General features: G+C 37.3%; 2 protein-coding genes across 3 annotated transcripts in view; one reads left to right on the top strand and one right to left on the bottom strand.

The window, feature by feature from the left end:
* Positions 1-4685: 4685 nt before the first annotated feature.
* LOC134793131 (large ribosomal subunit protein mL38) lies at positions 4686-8759 on the bottom strand. Its single transcript, XM_063764695.1, has 5 exons — positions 8533-8759; positions 7883-8451; positions 7113-7274; positions 5787-5961; positions 4686-4824 (listed from the first exon to the last, which is right to left on the bottom strand). The coding sequence occupies exons 1-5, from the start codon at positions 8712-8714 to the stop codon at positions 4725-4727; spliced, it is 1188 nt and encodes a 395-aa protein (XP_063620765.1). The 5' UTR covers positions 8715-8759; the 3' UTR covers positions 4686-4724.
* A 266-nt stretch (positions 8760-9025) lies between these two features.
* LOC134793230 (lysine-specific demethylase 5-like) overlaps positions 9026-20953 on the top strand; it is a 317932-nt gene continuing 306004 nt past the window's right edge. Inside the window, exon 1 of one of the 2 annotated variants that reach the window (XR_010144520.1) lies at positions 9026-12854. Coding sequence is in view for 1 of the 2 variants with exons in the window: in XM_063764800.1 (XP_063620870.1) it covers positions 9510-11954 (2445 nt within the window). In the remaining variant the exon portion in view is untranslated. Of the gene's footprint in view, positions 14637-20953 lie in introns of those variants that run through there. The other variant, XM_063764800.1, reaches the window with a different exon arrangement.

Below are 20953 nucleotides of genomic sequence, written 5' to 3' on the forward strand. Positions count from 1 at the left end.
TTTATAGTATTTCTTGAGGGCACTTTTAATTATTAAGAATTTAGGTAAAAGTATCGTTATTCATGGAATTGGGAGTTAAATATCAGAATGAAAATTGTACAAATCCATTTAAAAGCAGATTTCAATTATCTATGGTAAAAAAAAGCACCTAACTGGAAAGTAAAACGCCCTAGAGCAGAAACGTTTCACTTTCTGCACACTTAAAGAAATATTTACTCGATTTGAACCTTAAAAAAACTCGGGTTCGGGTTATTCCAAGTGTCCAATGTCAGTACGTCTCACTCTCCCATTAAAGCAAAATGTGAGACGCCACACACATTGGACAAAGAAATCGGATAGATATGTGGAATACCACTCTTTTATTTACATAAAGATTAACAATCTCATAGGTCCTACGATATTCACCTTTAAAGCCCCCCATTCACACTCCTACCGTGTAGGCCGCCTCGTAGTCCGCCTCGTTGGGTAGGATTGTGTATGGGGGTTGCGGACTACGAGCCGTCCTACCGTTTAGCCGTTTGTAGGACGGCTCGTAGTCCGCAACCCCCATTCACACTCCTACCTTGTAGTCCGCCTCGTAGTCCGCCTCGTTGGGTAGGATTGTGTATGGGGGTTGCGGACAAACGGCTAGACGGTAGGACGGCTCGTAGTCCGCAACCCCCATACACAATCCTACCCAACGAGGCAGACTACGAGGCGGCCTACACGGTAGGAGTGTGAATGGGGGGCTTAAGAGCGCTCTTACAAGAAAAGTCGAAATAATGCAAAATTGATGATACTAGTCGACGAAATTCAGGACTTTGCGCTCATTATTAGAAACAATGAGTACTTGTTCCAGTAAAAGCGTCTTCTTATCTTTATAAATATCGTTGTAAATATTAGAAAAAGGACTTATTAAATTAGTAATGATTTTTTTTCTGATGGTCGTTTCCGAAAAACCCCGTGAAGCACTGAATGGCGAGATCTTATTTGGAAATGTTGAGAATTTTACTCTGCTAAACCTGGCTATTTTGTATTACTAATACCCTGTACTTTAGGCATATCAAACTATATTTTTCCTACATACCTTTGAGAAAGAGAAAATCAAAGTAAAACGAACTCGATTTTCTCTCCGAAACAAGTGTCAATTCCTACGAAAATCTACTTAATATCGAAGTCATTTTCATACTTAAGCAATCTGCAACGTTTGCTTATACTGTTGGTATACATTAGTGTTTATGAAATTCTACTATAATTTTTTGGCAATTTTTTGAAAACTACTCTATATTACCGATGACGCGCGCTGCGCCAGCTCAGTGCCGCGGCAGAGCTTGTAGAGGCAGGACGTGTGTCGGTCGGCTCCGCACATTTTCAACGGCGACGACGAGGTTTTTTATCATTGTGTGCGGCGGGCGCCGTGTAAAACGCTATACTGTGTGCGTGTAAACCGCAACGAGAGACTTTGATCCTAGCACTGTTTTTATAGTATTATAATTTATAATGGTACAGTTTAATAAACTACCGGACAGGATTAAAAATATTTGAAACGACCTGACATTCTATATGTATTTATTTGACTCAAGATAGTACTCAGGGTCTGATGATGGAGCCGGAAGGTGGTCAAAGGTACCAATCAACCATGCAACTAAACCACTTCGTGTTTGGGCTCGTTTGATTCGGCTCAACAAGATCTTTGACTTAAGATAGTACTCAGGGTCTGATGATGGAGCCGGAAGGTGGTCACCAGTACCAATCAACAATGCAACTAAACCACTTCGTGTTTAGGCTCGTTTTATTCGTCTCAACAAGATCTTTGACTTAAGATAGTACTCAGGGTCTGATGATGGAGCCGGAAGGTGGTCACCGGTACCAATCAACCATGCAACTAAACCACTTCGTGTTTGGGCTCGTTTGATTCGTCTCAACAAGATCTTTGGCACAAGATAATACTCAGGGTCTGATGATGGAGCCGGAAGGTGGTCACCGGTACCAATCAACCATGCAACTTAACCACTTCGTGTTTAGGCTCGTTTGATTCGTCTCAACAAGATCTTTGACACAAGATAGTACTCAGGGTCTGATGATGGAGCCGGCAGGTGGTCACCGGTACCAATCAACCATGCCACTAAACCACTTCGTGTTTAGGCTCGTTTTATTCGTTTCTATAAGATCTTTGACACAAGATAGTACTCAGGGTCTGATGTTGGAGCCGGAAGGTGGTCACCGGTACCAATCAACCATGCAACTAAACCACTTCGTGTTTAGGCTCGTTTGATTCGTCTCAACAAGACCTTAGACACAAGATAGTACTCAGGATCTGATGATGGAGCTGGAAGGTGGCCACGGGTACCAGTCTACCATGTAACTGAACCACTTCGTGTTTGGGCTCGTTTGATTTGTCGCAACAAGATCTTTGACACAAGGTAGTACTGAGGGTCTGATGATGGATCCGGAAGGTGGTGACCGGTACCAATCAACCATGCAACTAAGGGGCTGTCCATAAATTACGTCATCGATTTTTGACCCCCCCCCCCCCCCTATAATCATCCAAAAATCATGCTTCAAATGACCCCATTTCCTCCTACTTCATGCTACCGTCATCCGATGTCCAGACCCCCCCCCCTAATTTGAAATGACGTAATTTATGAATAGCCCCTAAACCACTTCGTGTTTGGCTTCGTTCGATTCGTCGCAACAAAATCTTTGACACAAGTTAGTACTCAGGGTCTGATGATGGAGCTGGACTGTGGCCACGGGTACCAGTCTACCATGTAACTGAACCACTTCGTGTTTGGGCTCGTTTGATTTGTCGCAACAAGATCTTTGACACAAGGTAGTACTGAGGGTCTGATGATGGATCCGGAAGGTGGTCACCGGTACCAATCAACCATGCAACTAAACCACTTCGTGTTTGGCTTCGTTCGATTCGTCGCAACAAGATCTTTGACACAAGTTAGTACTCAGGGTCTGATGATGGAGCTGGACTGTGGCCACGGGTACCAGTCTACCATGTAACTGAACCACTTCGTGTTTGGGCTCGTTTGATTCCTCGCAATAAGATGTTTGAGACAAGATACTACTCAGGTACCCGTCGCCACCTTCGCGCTCCATCATCAGACCCTGAGTACTACCTTGTGTCAAAGATCTTGTTGAGATGAATAAAACGTGCCTAAACACGAAATGGTTTAGTTGCATGGTTGATTGGTACCGGTGACCACCTTCCGGCTCCAACATCAGACCCTGAGTACTATCTTGTGTCAAAGATCTTGTTGAAACGAATAAAACGAGCCTAAACACGAAGTGGTTTAGTTGCATGGTTGATTGGTACCGGTGACCACCTTCCAGCTCCATCATCAGACTCTGAGTATCACCTAGTGTCAAAGATCTTGTTGAGACGAATCAAACGATCCTAAACACGATGTGGTTTAGTTGCATGGTTGATTGGTAATGGTACCTTCCAGCTCCATCATCAGACCCTGAGTACTGTCTTGTCTCAAAGATCTTGTTGAGACGAATCAAACGAGCCCAAACACGAAGTTGTTTAGTTACATGATAGACTGGTACCCGTGGCCACCTTCCAGCTCCATCATCAGACCCTGTGTATCTTCAGTGTCAAAGATCTTGTTGAGACGAATCAAACGAGCCTAATCATGTTACTACATGGTTGATTGGTATCCGTGACCACCTTAATCATCATCAGATCCTCAGTACCAGTTCGTTTTTAAACCCTCGTTGATACAAACTTTACAACCTATAGGTACCAAATGCAATGACGAAACATGTAAATAAGCGAGTAGGTACCTATAATTTCTTTCGAGTAATATACCTTCATAAGTACGAGTATGGGGCTATTCATAAATTACGTCGTTTCAAATGGGAGGAGTGGGGGGGGGGTCTGGACATCGGATGATGGTAACATGACGTAGGAGGAAACAGATTCATCCGAAGCTTGATTTTTGGATGATTTGAGGGGTGGGGGGGGGGGGGGGGTCAAAAATCGTCAAAAATAGATGACGTAATTTATGAACAGCCCCTATGTACATTTGCACTGCATTTAGTATTTTCGTACTTACCAAATAACAGTTTTAGAACTTTAAAAGTTAAGTACAGTTAGTGTTGTTATGGTTGATTTCAATATGCTTCGCGAAGGATCAAGAATGTTTAATCCATCATTGTAGTGCGAGTGTGGTAGAAGGGATCGGCGTACTGAGCTCGCACGGCCTGCCGCAGCGCGTAAAATACCTAAACTCGCTCAACGCCGAAATGTAATAGCGCTCTTAAGGCAACACACGTATTGCTACGAAAGTTTACCATGTCAAAAATAAACTGATGATGAAGACCAGAAGTCTTTCAGAACTCTTCGTCGTAAATGCCGATCATCCTAAGACTACTGCATTTTGCGTCGACACATCGTTCGCTAGTTTGAGCATGGTACAGTGCCATCTACCGACAAATTGAGCTTTTTTTCTGACATTTAAGTCATAGCAAGTTCTCCTATAGAGACAAGAGTCAGCAACTACTGTACTTATCCTAGGGCCTCTAAGGGCCACATGCACCATCACACTAACCCGGGGTTAAACCGTTAACCCACGGTCAAATTTCAAGACAGCTGTAAAACGATTAAATTTAAATATTGTCAAGATTGCTTTCAACAAATCTGTCTTATGAAAGTAGCATTTATTGTAATGAATAAAACACCTAGAAATACTAGCAATACGGTTTATTTGATATATTACATTATAATATTAGACATCATTGACTCTTCCCCACTTCAGCCGAATCTTCTTTTCGTGCAACTTGAGCCACGAAGGCATGTCCTTCGGCATTGGATGGGCATTGGGGAATCTGAAATTTAATTTAAATTGATTAAGGCAACTTTAATAACAAAATTTACGTGAAGATCATACACATTTCATTCCAATTTCGACTTTAAGAACGTGAGTGACTAGTTTTTATAAACACATTTGTGGCTTTCCATCAGAGAAGGGTCCTTATGCTTCATGTGCATAAGAACTAGTGATCCAAAGGACTCGAGCCTTTTAGCTCTTTTTTTAGGGCTCGCCTCATTTCTTGACGCCTAAAAGGCTAAAAGCCTATTTAGCTCTTTAGCCCCCGAGCCTAGTTCTATTTAAGATCCTAGACTCTTGGGGCTAATAACCTTATTAAGCCCGGCCAGCCGGTCGGGGGCTAAAGAGCTAAATAGGCTTTTTTTTAGGGGCTTAATAGCCCCAAGATTCTAGGCTCTTAAATAGAACTAGGCTCGGGGGCTAAAGAGCTAAATATGCTTTTAGCCTTTTAGGCGTCAAGAGATGAGGCGAGCCCTAAAAAAAGAGCTCCAAAGGCTCGAGTCTTATGGATCACTAATAAGAACCTTTCCATTAGAAAACCCTTGGAAAGCCACATTTAATATGTTTGAATAGGACCGTTATCACACTGATGCGGTTTCCGCGAGCCTTTACGATGGTGTGCTGAAAAAAAAATTGTTTATGGACAAACGGCCAAGTCAGCAATTCACTTCTTGATTTGTTATCGCGTAATATTATAGCTGTGTCACTTCAGTTTGCGACTTAGGAAAGAGACATCTCACAACGCAACAACTGTCCACATCAGAAATAAAATAAGTAAGTATAAATCAAGAAAGCAGAGCTTATTTGAAAAATTCTTATTAAAAATAAGCTTCATTCTTAATCCTTTGAACGCCACGCCTAGCGCGTCAACGCGAACCTTGTCGGTTTCCACGAAGGTTGATATTGAGCTGTAGCCACGCGCGTCAGTTGACGTCTTTCCCAGTCAAAAGGTTAATTTACCTGAGTGGAGGCGCCGGTTTCTGGAAGGGATTCTCGTCCTTAAGTTTACGTAGCAAGTACTCCTTGTTGATCTTTTTAGGGTCACGGTACTTGTCCATGTAGATGTTGAACGGTTCCTTCTTTGGATATTTTGTTTGGGGCTTGATGTAGGCCTCCGGGAAATCATATTCATATACTGCAAAGTTGAAAAAAAAAATACTCAAACATGTAAATACAGGTATTTCAAAATAATAATTCGTGGATGCGATGCATTTTGTGCATTTGATTTTCTTCTTTAAGGGGCTACCCGAGGTTTTCATCGAGTTCTGACAAGTTTTGAATTGTATCTCCTTTTTTTGCACTACAGATAGAATTGTAAGACAAACGGTTATCGGTTCTTCAATCTTTTATCTCCGGTTTTGTCTACCGGATTTTGAAAGAAATGAATACGTATTTTATATGATTTTTTTAAACATTGTCTAAAAAAAAACACTCTTTTCCTATCTAGTTTGCTGTGAAGGATCTTACATGTACGAAATCTACATATTTGGTTTCATCTTTGACTTTGACGCCTCGAAAATCGTGTCCGGTTTTAATTATAAACTAATTAGGTAACACAAAAATTGTTCAACTTTGATACCAAATATCTCGAAGACAATGAATTTTGAAGTAAATATGTTTAAAGCCGTTGCTGTTAATATAATAAGCTACAAAAAACATTAGAAAACTAAGGGATTCAGATCGAAGGTCATTGGCGTGGGGTAGCCCCTTAAAGCAAAAAAAAAAGTCAATATTTAAAGCATCTTACAAAAAGCTACAGAATCAAGCACAAAAACCATTGGCGAATTAATAAATTAGAGACACAGTCAAAATCGTTTAAAGACTTCGCTTGGGCCGCGTGCCGCCAGTCCGCGGCCTTATAACGACGAACCAAGTACATCAACGAAATTTTGATGTCCTGTCTTGGTACAATATGAATATGAGAATATGAGTATTTAAGCTTAATTACAGCAACTACAGTTATAACGACCATAATCCATACTTCGATTATTAATCGTATGAAGCAAAATGTAGAGTTAATGCTTGATTTTAATGTGAATAACATTATCCCCGTAATATCCAATTATTTTTGAATCAGAAATTAAAATAGTACCAACTAAATTACTCATCAATAAACCATGCAACATTTAGCCTATTAAATATGTGCGGCGCTTCCTCATGAATCTTCCTATAATTCGTCGGCATGCATTCAACAAGGTAGATACTCGTAACATTGGGCTGTAACAGTAGGTGCGTGCGTCAGTTGACGTCTTGGTGGGTAAAGGGTTAAGTAAAGTAACAATTTACCTGGTTCCTTCTTGTCAAGTACATTGTGGAAAAAGTCTTTAACGGTGTAGTCCCAATCAGTTTGGTAGAAGGCCAGACCTGCCGGGGTGATCTTGTCCTGGTACTTTTGGTACCATTCACGAGTCTCAAATGTGCGTGCTGCTAGGGGAGACGTGGATGTCACTGAAGAGCATACAAAATAATTATTTTATTAAAATTGTAATAAATTCACAGATGATCACTAAACACTTATTTTATTTATTTAAGGTGAAACACTTAGTTGTTTTAACAAACATTTAAAATATCTTTACTTTTTATACTGAAATGTACTTAAATCCTAACAAAATTATTATTTTTGGATAGTTAGAATACAATCTTGTTATGCATAATTATATTTTAAGATGTTTTTAAGTATGTCATTATAAAATGTGTATGTTCCCAAAATATGCACCATTGCGCCCTAGACAGTAAAGTGGGGCGCCATGAGAGGCAATCCTCCTCCCCAATCTATATAGAATAGCCTAACTAGCTTAGGGTGCCAAGATTAAATTTTAAACTTGCAAGTTCACCACCACCTGAAAAAGGTTAGGAACCCCAGCACTGGCTGCACTATACTAAAATAATAAAGGAAAATAAACTGCAACCATGTTATTTCCTTGTTTTTAGCCTTGTATAAAGATGATGTAAGTGTGAATAGGAAACTTGGAAATAAAATTATTATTTACATCCCTATTTGAAAGACTTTTGATTGCATTATTGAGATCTCGCTGTAATTCAAATTAAACTCTTACCTTGAGGGATGTCATAAGTTATTCTTCCATCCTGTTTATACAGCACAAAGGAATATCTGTGATATCCTGTGCCCTTCAAGGGAAATGGTTGCAAATATTCCACTACGCTGTCACCCTTTTCAATAAAATTGCCAGGAATGTTAGCAACAAACCAATGCACATATTCCTTGTCATTCTCATTTAAATGTCCATCTAGGCTTGACATAACTAACGTCCACATAGTGTTTCCATCTGATTCAAACGCAACAGTGGGAGGGTTCAGAGCTTCTGCAGGTTTTATAACATTCCCACAATACACCGGCAAGGAACTGCCATCTTTCAGCTCATACAGTACCTCAAGATTCTTGTACGGCACAAAGTACCCTTCGCCATAAAGATGTTCATAGATACCATAATGATCAGCTACTTGTTTTTTATGATTTGGGCCCTGAGTATTCAGCCATTCTTTCCTGACTTCACTCAAATCCACTTTTAGTTTGTGATTGCGAGCCAACTGTTCTAAATTCTTGTCAGCTTTTACTTTTTTCATGCGCTCAATGCGTGCGTCTCTCAATTCTGAGGACGAATTTCTGTAATAAAAAATAAATACAAAAATACATCCTAACCTATATTAGGTACATGTTTACAAAATATTTCTAAAATTAACTTACTTAGGCCGAGGAAATCCGATGTCGATTCGAGTGGTGTAAAGCTCATCCTTATAATTTAATTCATCTAATCTTTCCTTCAAGGTTCGGCAGAATATGGGAGCTTTACCACGGATCCTGTGCCCTAACCTAACTTGTTGCAGCTGTACATTGGGCATGCAAGCCCTTCGAAGCGAGTTCAGCATTGTATTTACTATGTATGTTAATAGTAGTTCCTAATGTACAATTTTTATTCATAGCCCGTATAGTAAAAATACTCTAATATAATCAATTTACTGCAATAAAATTATCAATACGGTACTGTCACGATGACAGTTGTATTGAATGACATAACAATTGTTTTTGAAGCTAGCTTATTTTATTCCCAATTTCTAAACATGTTTACCAAACGGTGATATATAAATGTTTTGTATATTTTTTGTTTTTGTTAAGTAAGATTACAGGAATTGTAAATTTACTATTGATATTAATCATAACATATTAAGCGTGCATAAGTAAAACAATGCTGTTGGGAATACGGTCTAGCTAGCTCCAAGAACGAATTTGAACCGGGTGTGGTGTGGCTCTACTCAAAAGAGAAGAGTATGGCAATAGCAAGCAAAAAGTATCGAATGAAGAATCTCCATTTCCATTGCGTTACGTTACGTTAGTTACGGAATACGGACACAAGAGTTTGTGTACTAAAATTTGTCCGACATCAATCAATATCTCGGAAATAATTAAATGCATTTTAAAGTGCATTGGTTACGTGTTCGTTATCAACTTTTGTGTTGTGGATGGTTTACGTGTGATTAACCTAATGCTATCTAAAAATCTGTGGACATTTGTTTTTATTATCGCAAGATAATAAAGATTTTAGGAGCCATTTACACATGGCGAGAAGTCACGTAGACTTTGTTTGGTAAAATGTGGAGTGGACATCGACGCGTCAAATAGTGAACAAAACCATTCAATTGTTAGCACAAGTAAAATTAATTAAAATGGATAGCAAAATTATACAAAAAAATGCCATGCAGAAAACAGCCGAGTTTACTTTTACGGCGCCGCCTGAGGCTCCTGTGTTTGAGCCCACGGCCGAAGAGTTCATGGATCCACTCGGCTATATCGCCAAAATTCGGCCCGTCGCGGAAAAGACCGGAATATGCAAAATAAAGCCCCCAGCACGATGGCAACCACCATTTTCGTTAGATGTAGACAAATTGAAATTTGTCCCACGGATTCAGAAAGTTAACGAGTTGGAAGCCATTACGCGATTGAAACTTTTGTTTCTTGAAAAAATTTTGAAATTCTGGGATCTCCAAGGCTCTCCTCTTAAAATACCAATGATAGAAAACAAAACTTTGGATTTGTACTGTCTTAAATTCTGGGTTGATGAAGAGGGCGGTTTTGAAAATTGCAATACTCCGAAAAAGTGGCGTAAGATAGCTCATTCCATGGGATACAGTCAGAATGCAAACACAATGAATTTTCTCAGAAATAATTATGATAAAATCCTCCTGCCCTATGATATTTTTGAAAAGAGCAAAGCTGACATATTAAAAACTGTTAAAAAGACCGAATTAAAAGACGAAAATGATGTTAACAAAGCTCACACATTTCGAGAAATATCACTGGAATCCATAAAAAAATTAAAAGAGGAAGAAGAAGAGAATGAAAAACCCCACACCAGTATTAAAAAGATGAAGACAGGGTCAGATATAAAATCAGATGTGGACATCTCTGGAACTAAAACAGAAAATAAACCAGAAAGTGAAGAAATAAAGTGCAACAGAGAACTCAGAAGACTTGCTTGCTATGGTCCAGGTCCTAAAATGCCTGGATTGAATGATGAGGAATTTGATATAACCAAGTCAAGAAAAAGACCAAGATATGAAATGGACCCTTTAGCCATTTATACCTGTGCTATTTGCCAAAAAGACCATAGAGATGATCTGCTTCTGATTTGTAATGGCTGCTCAGACACTTATCACACCTTCTGCCTGAAACCCCCTCTCAGCACAGTACCAGAAGGAGACTGGCGTTGTCCCTGCTGTATAGCAGAAGAAGTCCACAAACCTGCTGAAGCCTTTGGGTTTGCTCAAGCTGAAAGAGAATATACTCTGCAGCAGTTTGGGGAAATGGCAGATAAATTCAAATCTGATTATTTCGGAATGTCAGGACATCTTGTGCCAACCAGTGTGGCTGAAAAAGAATTCTGGAGGATTATTTCATCAGTAGAAGAAGATGTAACCGTGGAGTATGGTGCAGATTTGCACTCAATGGATCATGGCTCTGGATTTCCAACAAAGTCTTCCTTAAATCTTTATCCAGGCGACCAGGAGTATGTGGACTCTGGATGGAATTTAAACAATCTTCCAGTGCTCAATGGCTCCGTGTTGAGATTCATCAATGCTGATATATCAGGCATGACAGTCCCATGGATGTATGTTGGCATGTGTTTTTCTGCTTTCTGCTGGCACAACGAAGACCACTGGAGCTATTCTATCAACTATTTACATTGGGGAGAAGCTAAAACTTGGTATGGAGTGCCAGGAAGTGGAGCAGAGCTTTTAGAGAAAGCCATGAAGGCAGCAGCCCCTGATCTCTTCCAATCTCAGCCAGATCTACTCCATCAACTAGTTACAATAATGAACCCAAACATCCTAATGGCTGCAGGAGTGCCCATCTACAGGACTGATCAGCAAGCAGGAGAGTTTGTTGTCACTTTTCCCAGAGCCTACCATGCAGGTTTCAACCAAGGTTACAACTTTGCAGAAGCTGTTAACTTTGCTCCACCAGACTGGCTTAAAGTTGGAAGGGACTGCATAACACATTATAAAAACTTGAAAAGGTTCTGTGTGTTTTCACATGATGAGCTGATTTGCAAAATGGCACTTGAAGGTGATCGCTTGGACTTGGAAACTGCCTTAGAGACACAAAAGGAGCTAGTCCAGGCAGCCCGTGATGAAGGACACTTACGAGCATTGATGGCTACCAAAGGTCTGAAGAATGTCTGCAGAACTGCATTTGAACTTCTAGGTGATGATGAGCGATTATGTGAAGTATGTAAAACAACATGCTTCTTGTCTTCTGTGTACTGTGGCAATTGTAAATTCATGGCATGCCTGTCCCACGCAGAAGATGCATGCAACTGTCCGTTAGAGCAGAAAACTCTAAATTACCGATATGACATGGATGAGCTTCATATAATGCTGCAAACTATTGACTTTAGAGTCAATAGCTTTGACAAATGGATGACTGAAACGAAAAACATTTTGCTTCCAACTGCACCCGACATTGGACGTCTCCAAAAATTAAAGAACTTGGTAGATGAAGCAGATGAACTTAAAATACCAAAGTGCTCATTATTGTCACAGCTAAAAGAAGAGTATACTAAAGCAAGTGATAATGTTGAACCAATTGTAATAGAATTAGATGATGATTGAACTTCTACAACAAAGTGGTTTAGTACAAAAGTAATTTTAAGTAAGAATCCTTGTATGAAAATTAGATTTGAACTGCACATTAGATGTAGATGGTTGACTTTTTGGTTTCTTATTTAATTGAGTTGGGGTTAAACTTAAATAAATGTTAATAGGCAGCTTAAGTACCTACATTTGCGATTTTATCAAAATTATCTTGGGTAGCAAATTTAAATATGAATGTTAGTGATTTTGCAAGCAAGAATTAATCTAAGAAACTTGATTAATGAATAAAAAACAATGAGTCCAGGATTTAGATATAATTAATGCCTACATGTAGTGTACATGATTCGACTTTTATTATTTATACACTAGCTAGAAATATATTTTATTGTTTGACAAGTGTATACTCCTGACGACTGGCTTTCAAAATTTGCCAGCTTAATTGAAACTCTGTCAAATTGATAGTGTAAAATTAATTGGGGCCTATGTACAGTCACCATCAAATATTTTGGACCAACCACGGCCAAGCCGCTCAACCTTTTCGCCGCCATTGACTTGATATAAAGTCAGTACATTTCGTGCCCCACACGCCACGTCTTGATATGTTATACGGGTTGACTACGTGAAATTTTTGACATGGCGTTGATGACACTTTATTACTCCATTGACGTGGCGGCGAAAAGGTTAATGTCGTCAGGAGGATATATCATAACACAACTTGCTGCTTGTAATTACTGATGCAGTAATAAAAATAAGTGTAAAAAACACAACACTAGTAAGTTATTTTATTCTGAAGACTGTAAATTTAGCAACTAGTGACCATTGAAAATACTTTTGTATCAACTATGTCATCTGTAATTTTCTTATTACTTTGAGGTTTTGGTTAAACTTCTCACCAAAGTAATTTTAACACTGATCTATGTGGTATAGTCAATTCTTTTCATGGAGATATTGGCGAATAATTCACTAATTACTTGAAATGAGTAACCCTACATCCAAGCTAAATTTGTATTGAAAAAAACATTGCAGTTCAGTGAAAAGTTATTTATATTTTCTGAAAGCACTATAAATATTCGTTAACATAAATATTCATTAGGCTATATTTAAAATAAATTGTATAGCAAACTGTCAAAAAATGTAAATTTTGAAGGAAAGTAGGTAGGTATTTTGTTTTATAAGATTGTAAAATAAGCCCACCGAAATTATCCACAAAATAAGGGTGTGGAAATGTTGATGTAAATCATATGCCACTGTAAGAGGAAAAAAATCTGTTCTATTAATTATAAATTGCTATTGATCTCATCATTAGAAGTTAACTGCTTTCCATTGATTCATCAAAATTATTAATTTCGAATGAAGGGCAAGCAATGTTTCCATGGGCATATTGGAGTGGGTAGTCAAACTATATTCACGTCTGTTTTATTGAATACATACTTGAGATACTTAGGGCTGGTTGCACCACGCTCAATCGATAAATTGGTTACTAGAAATAGAGCCGGCAACTGTCACCCCATCCCATTTAGAACTAAAACTTTTCATACAAATTTTAACGCACTACCATTACAGACTTTAGTGCAACCAGTCCTAAGCCAGTAAAATTTTGAGAAACAAGGCTGATTTTTGCATGATATCTGTACACGATGGTAATTCTTTATTATTTTGACTAAGTGCTGACCCAGTGCTCGCATCCTATGGTAGGGTAAACCTACCTATTGTCAGCCCTCTAATTATTAGTCAATTCTGTTGACGCACCCGCTGCATAAGTTGGAAAGGTCTACAGCGTCTAAGTCAAAGGGTGTCTTACCCTACTATTAGGATGAAGAATGTATTAGATATACTATAATTCGATACCTATCCAATGAAAGTATTTGTACTGGAATGGTATTAATGTCATGCATCACAAAAATAATTTATTATGGCATAGTTTTTAATTCTGAGCTCTTAGAATGTAGGAGTAATTTTAATGTTAACATTACGATTTAGGAAACTAAACGTAAGGCTATGACATAACATTGTATTTGTATATTCGCCTGCTTAGTTCAGTTAAGAATAGGTAGCCAGTATTCTTTTCTATTTATTGTAAATTAATGCTCTCCACTTGCGTTCAAATTTACCTAAGTCGCCTAAGTGTTAGTACCGAATTCAATTTATCCATTCAAAATTTGACCTGAGTATATTAAGTACCTATGTATATTTTCATTGTAAAAAACGTAATCTTGTCCCTCATCATGGTATCAACTTATCAAGTCATAATTGAACCTTATAATAAATTCATTAAGGTTCAATATTTGGATTGGTACTTAGCTGTTTTACCCAGCTTCGCGACGGCAATGCCAGAGTTATGTTTTGTATATTAGTGCATACTTTGACATCCCCCTAGTTTCAATGTGTTAAGCTTAAGCCAAATTTGAAAACAGACTCATTTCTGTTAAATTTCCTTTGCCATTGTTCGAATGAGTGTATGATTTTGTGTTTGATTGAAAAGAAATAGACTAAATAAACAGTCTATTTCTGGATAATTCAAATTATTCCAGTTGCGTGATTTGTACTGTGATTGAAGAATTTTGTTTATTTTATGAATGAGACAGATAAAAAGTTTTTAGCCTCCCAATAAGGCTAGTAAACTTTAAAAATTAAGTTTATTGAGTGAGTATTAGAAATAATAAATATGTTAAAATGAGTAATTAAAATCTTATAAGTCTATACAGAGTTGTTTCATTTCCCCTTAGTATTGTTAGATACCGGACCCACCGATGTAAGTATATAGAACTGCGGTTAGAACGTGACAGGTTATAAAAATGCGACCATGCTACAACAGCTGGAAAGGAATGTCAAAATGTTTGGTTGAAATTTGATCCCTGTCATCAAGCAAGACAGTTGATCATAGCAAACTAGAGAAAACGGTCCTAAAGAAAGAGGAAATCGTAACGAGAGGATTAACTCGCTCGCACTAGTTACAGTATTGTCATAAATTTACTAATTTGAATGTTAACATTATTGCCTAATGAATATATAGTCATTCCCTCTTATCCTTTTCGCCGCCATTGACTTGATATAAAGTCAGTAGGTAGGTACATTTTGTTTACGTGCAATTTTTGACAGTTTGACTTCTGTTCCACACTTTTTTGTCGGAGTAATCCTGAAGTAATCAATCTGGAATATATATGCAGGTCCGTAATCTGAACAAGACAATGAAATTTAATTAAAACTCTTTTTCAATCTTCATATACGTATGTCTGCTAAGGCATTATATGAATGAGCATCGGTAGCAGGCCCATAGTTGTTATTCTTAGGCTAAGTTAATTAGCATAAAATAAAATAAAGAATAGTCTTGGTGCATTTAATTTAACAAAATTAAGTGATAATGATAATCTGTATAGAAGAGAAACAATAAATAAACATTTGCTGAAATGATAAAACTAAGAAATATTTTACAATCCTGTACTTAGTTATTATAACGCCAATCGACAGATGTAATCGATCTTTGATCAATAATGAATTCTTTGCATTGTTAAAAGATAGATAAGTAATTTTAATATAATTTTATGATTGACGTAATTTTTTTTCAATGCGCAAATCAAAATCCAATCTGCCCCTAATAAAATAAACATATAATAGACAAAATATATGTGTCGGCGCAGCATGTGCGACATGCGCAGTGAAAGGTTCACCTTTGTATTAGCATGGACTAATAAAACTGAGTGTGTAAGGGTGGTATTCCACCTATCAAATTTCTATTCCAATGTGTATTGGACATTTTGCTCTCACATTTTGCTTTAATGAGAGAGTGAGTTGAGTTAGATACAAAGTTGCGTTTTCAAATATCAGCGCCATCTATTGGACGGAGGTTCAGTTATTTCGACAAGAGGTCTATAAAGCGTCGAACAAAATGTATGGATCTCAGGACTAACTGCGAAAATCGAAGATTGTAAATTTTCAGCAACTATCTCTGTCACTCTAATTACACGTTAATTGGAGTATGAGAGAAACATGCCGATGCCCTTCAAAATAACTCAACTTCCGTTCAATAGATGGCGCTGCGGAACCCGAATCTGAAAACAGAGGTTAACGTATTTTTTTTTTAATATGTATCGTCGGGTGACAAGCAAAAGTCACTAACTAACACCGTTTAAATTATTGGACAATAAACCGTGTTACAAGTGTAATAAAGTACATTGTTACTTTAATTTTTTGATAGTACTTAGTGACTTTTGCTTGTCACCCGACGATATATTTTGGTCAGTTTAAAAAACAGGTATCTGCTTCGCGCAACCTAAATACATCGGTTATGATTGTTACGAGAATATGCATTATAATGAATTATACAATATAAAAATAATGAATAAGGGAATAGCACCTTTTAAGTACTTATTTCACAAATATCACAACCAGGCTTAAGATAAATATAATACTGACAGTTAAGTCTAGAGTTAGTCTGCATCAGTTACGAGTATTGAGTATTCAGAACCCTTAGTGTACAGTCACCTGCAATAATATGTTACTCTTCGAAGGCCGCATAAATATCTGACACGCTCTTATGGCTTTACAAATAAGATAGTGTGAGATATTTTTGCGGCCTTCGTACATTTCATTCGATAGCGAGACGTGATACGCGTTTGATTTAAGTCTAATTTTGTATGGGATTTTGAACAGCGCACCAAGCGGGACGTTATGGAAACTCTAAATGTACTACGTCTGGTGCTGTCTCACACGGATACTGACCACTTATAAGGCAGGGGTATTCAACCTTTTTCACCCCAGAGCCACACTGCATCTTAGGTAAATTCGTTGGGTTCAAAAATAGGTTTAATGGATGATGTAGGTATTTGAGACCCCTGACTTAAGCCCTCGTTGGTGACCAAAAGTGTTAGTGTTAGTGATATTTCTTCAACTCTGACACTTTATAATACAACTAATATTAATAAATCGTAAATACTTACGGCGCGATTCGGGAAATGAATTAGAGATTCACTAGATATTAAATAGTAAAGATATGTGACGTCCCACGTGTAAAGGTACCTTATGGCGGTTGGCGCTTACGCTATTATTAAAGCCGCTCCAATATTATGCGACGTTTCATATCTAGTGAATCTCTAATTCATTTCTCGAATCGCACTGTTATTGTCTCGTTACTTATGAAGATAGTATTTGCGATAACAATTGCAATATTATACCTTTATTTATAACCGAAGTTTAAACGTTTCGTTAATATAGATACTTATAACTAGATATACAAGTGTAAAAGACTTCGAGCAACACCGGCTTCCGACACATCGGAAGGGAGGGGCCCAAGCGATATCTCACCGTACAAATCTTTCTGCCATTTTTCGCGGGGGGAAAGGTGCACACAGTCGCACTTCTCACACACTTACATACAAAATCCAATTTGTAATGACGACACAAATACATAGAAAATGACACACGTCAAAGACACATCTTGCAAACCTCGATCTCTTTTTGTGTACGGACGAGTGACAAGTGTCACAACACGGACACTAACACATTTTCGTTGAAGTATGTTATTGTATTCTGAGAGATGAGAAGTCGGATTTGTCGCTCGACCGATCCGCAATTTGTACTGAGCGAGCAAAATCGATAAATCCAACAATTACATGAGACTAAAATATAATAATTGTGTTTGAATGTAATTAAACGTATGATATGTAAAAAAAATATTACATGTGAAATGTAACACTTTCTTTTTGTAAATTTGATGTCCCCGACCTCTTTTTATAACAAAAAACCGAGCAAACAGGCATTTTTGTGCAGCAGTGTTCACGCGCGCGTCTGGACTCGGTCTAGTGAAAAATCCAAGTGCAACTAGTTTTATTACCCGCGCTAGATTAGATTCACGCGCTAATCTTGTACCTCGGCAGAGGGGAAATAGTGCGAATGCCGCCTCCCTTCCGTGTTGCTCGAAGGTAAAAGATCAATAGCAAAAGCTAACACGTATAAACATTAAAAAGCGGTTACAAAAACAGTCTTTAAAGATTTCAGTGCTTACAATATATAGACTAGTGTGCTATTTAATAGAAAAGTGGTCCCTTTGTATAGTCATAGCTAAAAATAATAGTCATACAAAAGAAAAATCCAAAATCTGCCACATAAATTTGAATCTATAAAGTAGGAAATAAGAGTTGATATTATTTGAGTGAGATTATTATTACATAGTACTTAACGTAAACTTTAATTGAATTTGAAATCAATATTTTAGGAAATATATTTGAATTATTATAGTTATTAAATCGAACGAAACAAAATAAATTCAACTCTGTTCCATTTGAAAATGGTTTGTTTTACATTGAAGTAATTACTCTAATTAGTGAGTACTATGAGTAGACCATGGGCGTTAAAAGGATAGTCTAATATTAACTTACAAGAATAACAAACAACGTGAAAATATGTGACGTTCTCAATCAGAAGGTACCATATTGTCGCTTGTCATAAGGACGCTCTGACAGGTTATTTGTATTAAAGATACAAGCAAATTTCGTCTTTTTAGTCAGCCACAAAGTGGTACCTTTTGATTGAGAACGTCACATACGGAGGTTAAATTTTTTGCTGGACTGCTCAACTATTTTAATCATGTCTCCACAAGTTACATGTCTTACAATTAGTATTTAAATAAGTTAAAAAATGCATAGTATTCACAATTAACTATTTTTAAATTACTTGTATAAATAAATTTATTATTCGAGTCAATAATTAAAAGTAATTACTGTTTACATATTGCTTTTCTTAGTTTAATTATCTTAATTATTCATGTGTCAAAATCAATATAAACATTATTATTATTAAAAATGCAGAGATGGAGTCAATAAATACGCTAAGCTGTGCAAAATTACCGTTCTAACAATTAAATAATATCTATAGTTTGGCAAAAAAGAGTATAAATTAAATAGTGGCAACAATGTAGTGTCGTCCCTTTCAAACCAATTTATGTAAGAAAACGGGACGACACTACAGTGTTGCCACTTTTTAATTTCTACTCTTTTTTGCCAAGCTGTAGTGTGAGATTCATTATAGCAAATGCCTAAAGTAAATAGCAAAAAGTCAACCGAGATACTCGTATAGGTACTCAACGGCCTAACAGAGGGCCTACCACGTGTTGCCTCCTTGTCACACTTACGTACGAATTTACAAGTGCGACAGAGAGGCAACACGTCGAACGTGGTTAGCGGTAGGCCCTTAGGAATAGCAAGTCCCGTCTTTTCCAGTAACGTACCTACGATTGTTGCCAATAAAAATATTATAATACAGGTACATAATTTTTCTCGTACCGCTTTGAGAATCTTACTATTGGTTATAAATAGTAGTATTTCCACTATTTGAATAGAACAGGTCTTGGTGCCATAATGTACCTGAAGAAAATAATAAAGATGTTAATTAAAAAAAATATATTTGCAAGAACACGGTTTAAATAAAAGGCTTAGGTACATTATACGTAAGGCTCTCTTGATTCTTCAAAAACAAATAGAAAAGTTGTTTTTTATCCTCTAGAGCGGCAATAGTAGTTTATGTAACTGCTACATAATGAAAGGCATTAAAATACGAGTGTGGGTTTATGAAACGAATGAAATGAGTTTCATAATAGTATCACGCGAGTGTTTTAATGCCTAATTATGTACAGTTACATACACTGCTTTATCTACACACATATTATAAACTTTCTATGATATATTCACTAACCTCATATACTTAGCCTACTTTGCTCTCTGGCGGAACTCGCGGATATGAGATGGCATCTCCGAAATATCTTTATCGCACATTTTACACGAAGCTTTTGTTACAGTTACTTTAAAAACAACAAAACAAATTATTTTTTACTTACAAACTAATTAAAAGATAAACTTTACCAAAAATAATAGATAGTATAGAGGGGTCCTGTCATTGTAAATTTTGTAGTCACTGTAAATTTACTGCCATCTATCGACACACGACTAAAACTCAAAATGAAAACGTATAAAGTTATCAAAAAATGTATATATATGGATAAATGATTTTATAATTTTTATATCACTTTGATCCATGTTCATTCACTGATATCTATGTGTTAAAATTGTTAAATATGAAACGGTGTCGTCACGCCATCTAGCCGAGGATAGGCTAAAGGTGTGTGCGCCACCTATTCGAGAATGACTTTTACTTGAATTCCGAGGCACGTTTTTTCCTTAGACTTTATTCGTCTTATACGAAGTTACATATGTCTTTGACTTTACTGTACGTCAAATGGCGGCAAATGAAAACTTTTTTCACGCACGTCACGCATCCATGTTTTGTTTTAATTCAGAGACAAACTAGAGTCGGGGTCGATTACCATATCGTCCGATACCAACTTACATGCGAGATTTGTCAATATTGTATGCAAATTGTCATTTGATTTCGAATAAAACGTCATCTCGACTGATATTAGAATAGGGGTCAAATCAAATTGCTTTTTTTTCAGAGATGTTCGAAATTTGAATGCATTACCAAATCGATTTTGATATAGTAATGAAGCTATTACCACATTTTCACAGATAAGAAATTTGCTGTAACAAAACAGTTTATCGTAATGTGGGCCATTATTTACGGATTTTGAAGGCATCATAGACAGTTTATGATATGTGTGTAGATAAAGTAATTTAATGCACATTTTGAGCCAATCACCTCTACATACTCCTTCCGCATAATGGCAGAAAGGATGAACTTTGGAATAACCATTTCAATAGCATTCCTTTGGATTCGAATAGTATTGATTTACGGAAAATTAGTTATCGTTTGCTGCCTCGAGGGTTGAAGAGTTTTCGGAATGTAAACAGACCTTAAGTAGTGGCGTTGACGGACTCGCGCATCTCCCGGCCCTTGTACGGTTATACCATCAGTTTGTCACTGACATAAACGCCGTCGAGAACGTAATTTACTTTCTATACATCTCGCTCGCACTCGCATATTAGTGCAAACGGGATGTATAGAAAGTAAATTACGTTCTCGACGGCGTTTATGTCAGTGACAAACTGATGGTAACCGTATTGGTCTCG

The sequence above is a fragment of the Cydia splendana genome, chromosome 1 (assembly GCF_910591565.1).
Source record: "Cydia splendana chromosome 1, ilCydSple1.2, whole genome shotgun sequence".
Taxonomy (NCBI): domain Eukaryota; kingdom Metazoa; phylum Arthropoda; class Insecta; order Lepidoptera; family Tortricidae; genus Cydia; species Cydia splendana.

Coding starts and splice junctions, on each gene's coding strand:
- LOC134793131 (XM_063764695.1), bottom strand. CDS start 8,714: ATGCTGAACTCGCTTCGAAGGGCTTGCATGCCCAATGTACAGCTGCAA. Junction 8,452..8,532: donor ATCGGATTTCCTCGGCCTAA/GTAAGTTAATTT, acceptor TTTTTATTACAG/AAATTCGTCCTCAGAATTGA. Junction 5,962..7,112: donor ACTTGACAAGAAGGAACCAG/GTAAATTGTTAC, acceptor TCAACTTTGCAG/TATATGAATATGATTTCCCG.